Raw genomic sequence first — 12,101 nt, 5'->3', positions numbered from 1 at the left:
ATTTTGAATGAAATCAAGTTTACACTTTATTGTGTAATTCATTGTGTTTCAATTATGGTGGTAATTATTAATACAAAAGAACCTTCAGTTATCTTTAGTTATATTTGTATAACGATGACAATAAGTATATATAAAACAAAAAACTTCCTAACTAAAACTCTTTATCCACCCAGAGTTGGTAAAAAAAATATTAATACTATTGAAACAGATTGATACTGACAAATACAAAGAAAATATGAATCAAAATCAAAGAAAACAAAAACTACAAATCAACATAAACGAAAAAAAAAAATTACAAATAGGATTAAAAGAAAAGAATGAAAAGGATAAACCCACCTGCATCTTTGCTGATGAAGTTGCAATTACGAAGATGAACAGCCAATTAGGAATAATTAAGGTGGAATTTTTTCGTCCCATTATTAACAAAAGTGAACACTCAAAATATTAATACTATTGGCTGCTCCGACACTCAATGTCTCGGTATATTGTTCTCCTTTAACACTTTTTTTTTTTTTTGTGTAAAAAGCATAGTATTACGTTTTTACTATAACAAAAATATGAGTATTCAATTATTTTGGTTAAATATTATAGATTAATATTTGATTCGTCAAAGTTTGAGTTATAAATTATTTACAATAGTTCAAAAAATGTTTTAAAATTATATTAGTTAGATCCATAGTTTCAATGTAAATAATATTTTCAAAAACCACTTTAAAGAAAAAATTATAAAGTTAACGTGTTAACAATCAATATTTCACAAAATACCTTATTGAAGAAAAGGACATATAAAATTTTGAGAGAATATAATCATGTGCAAAGCACGTGAGGTATTACTAATATAGCAAATCTAAAAATAAATTGATGCAAAAAATCAATGAATATAATAATAACATTGCAACATCAAAACATATTCCATCCATCTTGATTATTAGTAGTACAACCCAATAAATCTGTGCACGTGTTTTACTTGTTAGACGTGATGAAAGAATACAAGACCAAATAGAAACTTATTAGATCTGATGTAAAAGATGTAATAAATTCCAGTCCAAATATGAGAAATCAGAGATTTAAGAAATCTTAGATCAAAAATTAAATATCAAATTTGCATTCAACCAGGATATGTTCAGAATTCTTTCTCGCTAGAAATGGCACAAGACATTCTAGGGTTAAATGCAGAAAACCTCTAGAAACTATAAAACTAGTTGCATTTTACACCATAAACTATTTTAATAGGCACTTTACATCCTTAGTGTTATTCTTGATTTTGATGATCACAAAAGCACTTTGAAATGTTTATCTAATTCTCTTCAAATATAAGTGTTTTGCTTTTTAGAGAATCAGGTACAAAGGTGTCAAGGAAAGAAAATCAACCAAAAGAAGAAGCAAAAACAGGGCACTCATGTCGGACGTCCGAAAGGATGAAGAACATCAAGAAGGAAACTCCTTCGGACGCTCGTGAGGAAGCATCGGACGTCCGGGAGGATCGGATGCACTCTTCGGACGCATATCGATCGTGTTGGACGTCCGAAAAATTTCGTAAAGTTTTGATGACTCTCTGGACGACATTCGGACGCAGATGCTTTCGGACGATAAAATCCAATCGGACGTCCGAACGACAACTTGGTGAGTTTCGGACGATGGGATCGGACGATGATTAATCTGTCGGACGTCCGACAGCCCCAACGGCTAGCTGACTCTTCATCTGCCTTCTATCCGTTGGAAGCATTAATGAAACCAATTTTTAGTCCCCTTCAAATACAAACGATTCTGAACGAGAAAATGACTTTTGCACACTTTGTCTACAAGATCTAAAGAGATATTTTAGCTAGAAAATAGTCTCCCAAGCAAGATTTGTTCTCCTAGTTGTGTGAAAGTTCTTGTAAGCTCTATTCTTGTGTTTGAAAAGATATGAATTGACTGGATATGTGGATAAATCTGTGAAGTAGCCAAGTGAGGGGGAGTTTTTCAATTGCTTAACTATTTTTGGATGGTTGAATAAATCTGTGAAGTAGCCAAGTGAGGGGGAGTTTTTCAATTTTTGTTCTTCGATTGACTGAGAAAGGGGAGCCTATTTGTAATCATCAAATTTCATTTCAAATCATTGTTTTGTCATCATCAAAAAGGGGGAGAATGTTATTCTTGATTTTGATGATCACAAAAGCACTTTGAAATGTTTATCTAATTCTCTTCAAATATAAGTGTTTTGCTTTTTAGAGAATCAGGTACAAAGGTGTCAAGGAAAGAAAATCAACCAAAAGAATAAGTAAAAACAGGGCACTCATGTCGGACGTCCGAAAGGAAACTGTCGGACGTCATCATCGGACGTCCGAACGACAACTTGGTGAGTTTCGGACGATGGGATCGGACGATGATTAATCTGTCGGACGTCCGACAGCCCCAACGGCTAGCTGACTCTTCATCTGCCTTCTATCCGTTGGAAGCATTAATGAATCCCATTTTTGGTCCCCTTCAAATACAAACGATTCTGAACGAGAAAACAACTTTTGCACACTTTGTCTACAAGATCTAAAGAGATATTTTAGCTAGAAAATAGTCTCCCAAGCAAGATTTGTTCTTCTAGTTGTGTGAAGTTCTTGTAAGCTCTTCTCTTGTGTTTGAAATTTTCAATAGTGTAACTTTGTTGAGGGTTATCTGAGTGATAGTAAAACTTCCTAATTTGACTAAGTGAGGTTTGGGGCAAGGAGGAAGTGATCCCTCCATTGTATATTGAGTTGATTATTGTTCATCAAAGAGAAGGTGTTCATCTTTGTGATTGGTCTTCAAGTTTGATGAAAGCTTGGTAGACAATCGGTTTAATCAACCTAATTCACCCCCCCTCTTAGGTTGTCTCTGGGTCTTACACTTAGTCAAGTAGAAAATAATAAGAAAATTAACTCCATCCAAATAATTGATGAAATGACCAATTTTTCTCCATTAAAAGTTTTTAAGTGACAAAAATACTTTTTTGATAGAAAAAATTGTCACTTTAAATTGATTAATTTTCAGTTCATAATAAAATTCTAATTGAAAACATATAACAAAAGAATATATGATCACTTTGAATGATAATTGAAATAAAAGAAGTAGGAAAAAGAAGAAGAAAAGGAATAAATTCAATTCAAGAATCTTAGCAACCCTATTTTACTACATATTTCAAGTTAGTCTAGGTAAGAAAAGATTGTTAGCAAGGAAAAGTAAATAATTTAGGTGTTTTATTGAAATTTCTTAGTCCAATAATTTGTTTACTAAGGCGTGGATTTTAATCTTGGTTCAGCATTAAAACTTTATTGTAATTATTGTGCTAAATTCATATGAAAATTTTTGGATTCTACTCCAATTTTATTCCCAATAATTTGCGTACGATTTTCACATGGCCTTGTCGGCCTTTGTTAGCAAGTGTGACTGTCAGGCGCCTGACACCTTTTTTTTTTGGACTGGCTGTCTCCAGCCGTGCTGACTGGGCACGGCTGGGGACAGTCATTCGTTACTTTTTGACTAGCTGATTTTTTCAAAAAAAAAAAAATCAAATTTATTATGCGGCCGTGCTGAGTCAGCACGGCACGTATAAAATGAGAAACATCCCATGTCAGAGGTACATTTGGCGGATTGTTTTTTTTTTTTACATATAATCTAAGAAATTAGCCCCATTAACGACTAAAAGTTGCACTATTAGAACTACTCAGCACGGCACGTATAAAATGAGAAACATCCCATGTCAGAGGTACATTTGGCGGATTGTTTTTTTTTTTTACATATAATCTAAGAAATTAGCCCCATTAACGACTAAAAGTTGCACTATTAGAACTTTTTCCAGCTGCTTATGTTAGAAGATCCAACATGGTTTTGGCTTCCAACAATTTGTAACTATTAACCTGAGGGAGATAATAAAAGATCAATTAGATGAAACATTAGTTACATATGCAGGATTTTCAGTGGATTAATTACTGCAAACAATGTAAAATCATAGCACAAACATAAAATGGGTGACTTTTGCCAATTTTTTGTGTGCAAAAGCATAAAATACATTGGTGAAGTGGAAAATCCACACTACTTTTATATTGTCATAAAAACATGAGTAAAAAGGAATCAGAATCCCCAAACCCTGCCTCCTGCAAACCTGGGATTGTGGAAGTGTTAAGCCCCAAGAAGTACAAACTTATGCTGTCTGTCATATTTTCATTTCTGACAAGTGATAGTTTCATGTCTCTGGAGCCCCTTCCTGCATTCAATCTCCACAAGTTTCTCCTTTTCTTTCAAGACATATATGCTAACTTATTATGTTACACTATCATGTTTTAGGCAGATTATCTAAACTTAGGGGCAGTGCTGCATTATGTGGTTTGACAAATTGGTGTTTAATTGCAATACAACAATATAAAAATCAGTTCAATAAATGTTCTGTAACGAGCAAAAAAAAATCAAGAGGATAAGAGTAGGAAACACCAGCCAGAAAGGAAATATGCTTATTCCAAGAATCTCAATCTTTACAACTTCTGACATGAGAACCTGGCTAATGACAATAGAAACCTATAGTGGATAACACACAAACGAGACTAAAGATCCCAAAAAATTCGAAAACCAAATTAGTATGACAACTATGATAACACAATTTCACAATATGACAGTGTGAAAAATGAAAGCAATAAGTCACTACTGTGCATTTTTTGTTTGGGGGGTGCTTTTCCTCTTTTTTTTTTTTCCCATTTATCCTTGCTACTGTACAACTTGAAATCTTCAGTAATCAACTTCTGATAGCATCCTTTCGACTTTGTCTCATCAAAAAATTCCAAGCAAGCAATGCAGCACCAACTGCTGGTTCCACCTAAATTAGAAATCAATTCCAAATGGACTGTGCATCAAATTTCAAAACCAAACCAAAGGACAACTAGATTCAAGAACAAGCCTGAAGCTAGAACTACAAATAAATGATCTGAAGAAAAAACTACTTCAGTTTTGTCTATACAAAAGATAAATTATAAAAGCTAAAGAGAAGCATTTCTTATCCTCTTCCTTCGAACAGATGTAAGGCATCAGAGTTCATTATTCACTGTCAATAAAATCATTAGATGATCACGTTTAGTACAACTAATGCTCAAATAAATTGCAAAATTTAGACCAGGTCATTAGCCTTGCTTAATTAACCCTTCTTTCTTGATGGCAAGGTCTTCTAATGAGGATATTATTTGACTTATTAGGGGAGACAAAAAGGTGATTGAACCAGTTTAAATTGAAGAATTTCACATCAGAAACCTATGTTTCCCAGATGAAAATTTGCTTTCAACTTCTATTATCCCCCACCCAGCAGAAAGTGATATATTTCCAAAAAGATTTATGGGCTTATGTATCAAACTTAGAAGTTTGTTTTTACAAGAACACATTTAAAGAACAAGAATAAAACATCCCCCTTCAGAAATAGCTAACTGGAAGTAATAGAAAGGTTTAGTAAACTAACAAGTCCGACTAAATCAGAAACCTTGGTTATTGCATCAATAGCTTCATTTTTGACATATTTACCATATCAACCAAGCATATTATTGGAATATATTCTAGGTATCAATATCAGAACCACAAGTAAACACAAACTAAGATCAATAGCATATTTAATATCTTGTGTTGCTTAACAGTGCACGATATATACAGCTATAATATATGGAACAAGTCATTACTTTTAATTGACGTTTCCCCTCATGACAATATTTCATAAACTCTGGTACTATTTCTTTCTAATTAACATCTGAAGTATAAGAATAAGCAAAATCCTTGTCACTGGAGTTGTAATAAAAGCAGTGAATTTGAAAGTTGAAAAAAAAAAACTTTGGCATACACTTATCTGTACCTTTGGATGGATGGGAACAGCACCAGGAAAGTCTTTAGATATACAATTTATTACTTCTTTTCCAATATCCCATCTTTTATTTGCTTCAAGAACACCACCAACCATAACAAGAGGAAAATGATCTGTTCCATCTGCAGTCATAAAATTTATACTTATTCAGAAAAATTAAAAGAAATTGCAAATTGCACAGACAAGATTAAACTTTTAAAATAAATGCTTGATTAAAATTTTAAGAGAAGTAACAAATCTTGGGTAAACCATGTTGTGAGAAATAAAGGTCTTTTAAATAAAGAGAAATACGACTGGAAAGTCAATTTAACTTGTTAGAACATCCATCTCTTGATGGACTTTCAAGCAAAGTTGGACATAACTCCCATATAGAAACCCTCTCTCTCTAGCAAAAAACTACTAGTCACACAAGAGGGAGAGAACGTACTTCCAACTCTTGAGAGTGAGACCATACCTTCACCACAGAGCCCCAGTCTCCGAACAACTGCTTTGACACTTGAGGCCAACTCTTGAACTGCATCCAGTAGGATTCTATTTGCCACTTGATCACCTGCCTCTGCACAAGAGACCACATATGGAACAAGAGCAGCAATTCGAGCCCAAGATGGATCTTCATATGTCCACCTAAAAGCATAATGCAATAATACCTCATCAGCAATTTTAATTGTTGTCAAATAGTAGTTGGCTGAACTAACCAATCATGCAAAGGAGTAACGTAAATTCAACACTCTGAGGAAGGGTAGTGATTCAAAGCAGTTTGGGCTACATGAAATGCATGTATGGTAGTTTAGGTTTGCTCCCTAAGCATGGTAAGGTCAATATAATATAGCAAGCAGTTGGAATTGTTTATTCAAGCTTTTCCTTATATCTCTCACTATTTTCTTCTTATTTGGAAGATGAAGAATGCTGCACTCCGGCAGGGAAAGGAAAGTGTCCATGATAGTGAGGATTGGGATACATAAAACGACAAATACACAATTTATTCACATGTCGGAAGTCTATCCAGATGAAAGCAAATCAATTTTATGTGGGTTAAACAAGTCATTATATTTGGCTGTGAGAAACATACAACTTTAACAACCCAAAGCTTAGACAGCTGGCTATCACATTGAGTAAAGTGAGGGAAACTGCAAATCCAGGGGACACATTGATGAGATCAAACTGGAACTCAACAGTAGTCTGACTACATGCAAACAGTAAGTTGATTATATACTACCACAATTAACCATATGCTACTTGTAAATCATCAATTTAAGTAACTTGAATACCCTTCCTGGATGAACATGCTGAATTAATTGTGGGAACCACATTTTTGCTGTCTATTTGATTCAGACTGAGGTCCCCTTATCTGAGGGCAAAGCAAATTGTCCAGATATGCAAGTATTAATTAGGAATGGAAATGATTGTGCTTGCTATCATGATTAGGTACAAAACTTAATCAGTTCCAAAAAGCAAAACAGTCACTACAGGTATAGATATTCTGCAGATGAGTTGTGTTTGAGATATTTACCCAATAAGTTCATCTGGTGAAGATAGATCAAGGGCATGTAGAATACAATTTGTCAGTGCTGTATGTGGACCACGGCCATCATGAGCCCTTACAATTGCTGTCAATGCTTGTGCAGCAATACCATAGCCGCTGAAAGTGTAGAGGAGATAGAACTTAGGCAGCCAAAGATGGGAAAAGATTCAATTCAAAGCTTTAAAATGGTATCCGTTTGAAATTCGATTTGATATTTTAGTCCTTGCAATCTGGTAATTACAAGAAAGAGAGAATTGAACCAATTTATACATCAAGGACTTGGCCTTTATAATCTCGTTTTACAAAGAAGATAATCAGATTAATCTGATTCTTATATGAAATGTATTTAGGGCCACATTGTGTCTCAATCTACCACATGAAATCCATTTAATTACAATCTCAATTAATCTCAATTTTAGTCTTCTCTTCCTCAAGATAATCAGATTAATCTGATTCTTATATATTATGCACAGTGCATCATCTTTTGTCTGTTCATAAAACATATCTGCCAAATTTTATAACACTACAAGACTATGACCAGAAATAGTGCACAATGCAACAAGACCTGTCGATGTTCTCTTAGGCTAGGAATAATAACATAGAAATGGATGAAGGTGGGAAAGTATTTCCTCCTACAGGGGTTTCTACATGCTGTGACTTATTCATTAAGATAGAAAAGAAGAATCGAGTTGATTTAGTAAAGATACTCATCGGGTAATCAAATGGTATTTTTGAGGATATGTAATTGAGCTGCTTGCCACTAAATAGTCACACTCCCTAATACTTCCTTTTGACTGGGCATCACTAACTCTCCTATAGGTTTCAAATCAAGTATAAAACTCGAAATGATATACCTTCCCCAATCACCAAGGACAGGTCCTGCACCAGCTGCCCGAGCCTTCCTCCCATCTTCTGTATAGCCATAAGCAATGGTTCCAGTACCAGCAATTAGGACACATCCATGAAGCTTTCCCATTGTGCCACTTGCCAGAGCTGCCACCGAATCATTCTGGACAAACAACCTTACATGGCTGGGGAATATTTGTCTGCACAGAGAAATGGAAAAAGATAATATCATTATCGGGAGATGCAAAAGATGTGTCATCAACATGTTAAGCTTTTTTATTCAAAATAAATTTCTATAAACAGGTATCCTATTGAGTTGGCCATTCCTGAATACCCAGATCTGATGTACCCACTGTTCGCACTTGCTGCTACCCTAAGTAAACTATTTATTATGTCCTTTTGAGTTGTTTGCAACTGAAGTTTCTTATTCCACAATTATGTCTTAGGTACCACAGAAGTTGGCATAAAGGTAGATTAGCCCCTTGAGGAAAAACTAAGTTGGTTAAACAAATTAAAAGTAACGTAGAAGTCTCAAAACATTTTGCAACACTATAAACCAGTAAATAGATGCAAGAAAAAGAAGGACCTGAGCCAACTTAATATTCGGTACTCATCCGTTGGATGGTTAACACCAGATACTGCAAGACAAACAGCTAAGACAGCAGAACGAGTTGAACCTGATCTTAGAAGAGCTTCTGCCATAACTCTCTCTAATGTCTCCCTTGCAGCAGTTTCTATTAAAAAACAACGGTTTGAGAAATATAATAATAATGAAGAAGCCAGCAGCAAGAAATGATAATGACAAATATAACTATATTAGAAGGGAAATGGATTGTAATTTCAGATCTGAGAGCAATCATTTCAATGATATTCAACAAAACCAAAAGTAGAAGTCATCGAGTTGACTCTGCCACCCCTCTTTCTTTGCTGGGAGCCTAACTAGGCCATAGTCCATTGATCATCATATATAAATCACCGTCAGATTATAGCATACACTGTAACTGCACATGGACATATACTGCCAGTCCAACTAGAGATATTTATCTCACCAGAAACCTCATGCTGCACTCGAGGAAAGTTGGTAATACAACTGTTTGCGCAAGATTTATTTAACTTCTACAAAGCACACAAGCAAACTTCTTGAGCTTCTGTTATTTGCTTTCCCATTGAAGTTCATGCTACTAGTAATCTGTCAACAATTCAAGCTTCGAATGAAACCTTCACATCTACTCTTTCCACCTCAAAAGGTCAAGAATTGTGGCATGGACACTTTTTCATATTCATAAAGATCACTCCTATAAGGAAAAGCGGACTGATAAGAGGAGAGTCAGAAAGAAAAACCTAAGGAAAGGCCTCTCATGATACTTCATAGCAGCCAAGTTGTCACTGCCTCAGATAGGCTCATACACCAATAGCATTGAACTTTTTGCAACCAGATTGAGAACCAAATGGGCAAGTCTACAACCTTAATTATCTTGTATAGGAGTCACAAAATTTGTATTCAAAAGGGAAATTTTAAACAAAATGGGATATACACATCTTTCATCAATTTGACAAAGTTAGGACACACAAAATGGCTTGATCAGACTGGTATGACACCAAACCGTAAACATTTGAAAGGCGCTCAATGAACCTCTTACTTAGGCTACATTCCATTACGCAGTCATGATTCATGTGAGGCTTGAGAGCAGTACTTAACTAGAATGCACCCCGATGATCAGCTACCTAGCAATTCAACTTTGAATGGCACAAATAGAATCAACATTCAATGGAAATTCTACAACTTTTGGCTTCAAAACACTCCACTACCTAAATCCACAGCAAAATTCAAACTTCCCCTGTTCCGTCACTTCAACACATGTTCCAAATCTTTCCGTATTTCCACCACTTAAATATGTCAAATAGACAAAAAGCTCCTCCTTCTGAAACAAATTAACGTAAATCGAGAACAACACGACTAATGATCAGCCAAATTACAACATTAAAATCCCAATAGTGACGAACAATACAACCCAAAAATCGAAAAAGAAATGCTAAAATCTCTACCTGTTCAACCTGTGCCTTAGTAAACTACGCTTCAGACTATCATAGGAGTTCTGTACCAATGCATTAGACCACCCAGAAAAAAAAAATGAGCAAGCTACTCAGTATTTTTTGAAGGAAGGGGAAGTTGGTTTATTACCGCCAACACTATTGTGGTTCGAGCAGCCGGCAACAGCCCGGGCGAGGACTGAAGGAGGCTCCGGCAAAGGGCCATCCTCACTATTAACATTATTATCAGTGCAAGTGTAATTGAAGGGTATGCAAACACACACAGTGGAGGTGGTTCCACCATCCAAACCCAGTATAACAGCCTGTTGCCTATAACGACTATCATTATTATTCAGCTCCATTTCAGCTTCAAAATCCCATATCTCCCCATTCCTATACGGCCTCTTCCTCATCTTTCCCCACCTGGGTTTTCCTCCTTTTCCACTCCAAACAAAGAAAAACACTTCAAACCGATAAAACTACTGTCAAAATGAGTTGCGTTGGCAGCAGTATCTTGGGTTTTCTGGTGTGAACGTGAATTTATAGAGATGGGTTTTTGGTGATGAATTTATGAGGATTGAATATTCGAGAGGGAATTGGATGATAGAATATTGGGACGGCAACAAGGGGACGAAGGCTACAGGTTGATTTGGATAGGTGTGAAATTGACGACTGTGTTAAAATTTGATTAGAAAAAAACCATAATTGGATGGGTTTTTGTCATACTTTTAATGTATCTACTGAGCTGATTAAATTACTGTTCATCATCATCATTTTGTTTAGAACAAGAAAACAAATGCACGTTGATTATAGTATTGGGAAAAAATCTCTCAGACGACAACCAAGACCAGGATGAACTGCCGCCTTTTGGCTTACCACAAGACCCACCATATTTCTCGCCGTCAAAAGGATGCTCTATTTGTAGAAAGTGTACATCAACTCTTGTGCAAGAAAGACGGAATTGGGGTTCTTGCTGCAGACGCAAAAATGATGATCTTGTTGAGTTTAGCATTTTTTTTTCCTTCTTGGTCATGAGTAATTTTTAGGTAATTCTTCTACGAACATTATGTTTGTTTTGGTTCAAATATTATGGTCGGTCTGGTTTGGTCAACTTTATTAGTATTGTTATCAGGCTAAGTGTTGATTTTAACAATTTATTTTTTAAAATCAACTACTTCTAAAGTAATTAGATGAAAGGGCATAAAACCAACTGTTTGGTTACCAAAAGAGTTTTAAAATTCCAAAAGAGTTTTAAAATTCTACTTGGACGTATGCATTTTAAATATCCAAACTTTCTTGAAAATTTCACCAGTATGCACTCCAAACTTTCTTGAAAATTTCACCGGTAGGTGCATAGGTACTCGTTTGGAGCGATGATGGTTCAATTTTCTCCGAATTCTCTTTTGAACTCTTTAGATCCCTCTTATATAAAGTAAAATTAATTGTAGAATAAAATATATTGTGTTAATTAAAAAAAAAGAGAAGATAATAGGTATTTAAAACGAGACTAATCGAATCAAATATTCTAATGTTCAAACTTGTTTAATTATTTTAAAGAACTTGAAATTTTATTCAAGTTTGTTGAACCGACTTTGAACGAACTTTTTATTAAAATTGAATTTTATTAAACACAAAATGCTGCTCAAATTTGATGAACCAAACTCGGACAAAATTTTACCAAATCGAGTTCGATTCGAATATTGAATAGTTTAATTCATCTTTTATCCAAAAAAACTAGGATATTCTGAGCCGGCTAAGAGAAGAATGAGAAAGGGACTTCAAACCCAATGAAATAATTGTCCGAATACACAAGATTTTAGAGTGCTAAAAGGATCTTTGCGTTGATCCTCTCACCAA

General features: G+C 35.0%; 1 protein-coding gene across 1 annotated transcript; it reads right to left on the bottom strand.

The window, feature by feature from the left end:
* Window positions 1-4,427: 4,427 nt before the first annotated feature.
* On the bottom strand, window positions 4,428-11,199 carry LOC113770017 (N-acetyl-D-glucosamine kinase-like). Its single transcript, XM_027314361.1, has 7 exons — window positions 10,396-11,199; window positions 8,800-8,947; window positions 8,222-8,413; window positions 7,356-7,484; window positions 6,300-6,469; window positions 5,837-5,967; window positions 4,428-4,822 (listed from the first exon to the last, which is right to left on the bottom strand). The coding sequence occupies exons 1-7, from the start codon at window positions 10,655-10,657 to the stop codon at window positions 4,742-4,744; spliced, it is 1,113 nt and encodes a 370-aa protein (XP_027170162.1). The 5' UTR covers window positions 10,658-11,199; the 3' UTR covers window positions 4,428-4,741.
* Between the last annotated feature and the right edge of the window lie 902 nt (window positions 11,200-12,101).

Source organism: Coffea eugenioides, chromosome 5 (genome assembly GCF_003713205.1).
Source record: "Coffea eugenioides isolate CCC68of chromosome 5, Ceug_1.0, whole genome shotgun sequence".
Taxonomy (NCBI): Eukaryota; Viridiplantae; Streptophyta; class Magnoliopsida; order Gentianales; family Rubiaceae; genus Coffea; species Coffea eugenioides.
Note: the sequence above shows the minus strand (reverse complement) of the source record. Positions and strands in the feature narration are given on the sequence as shown.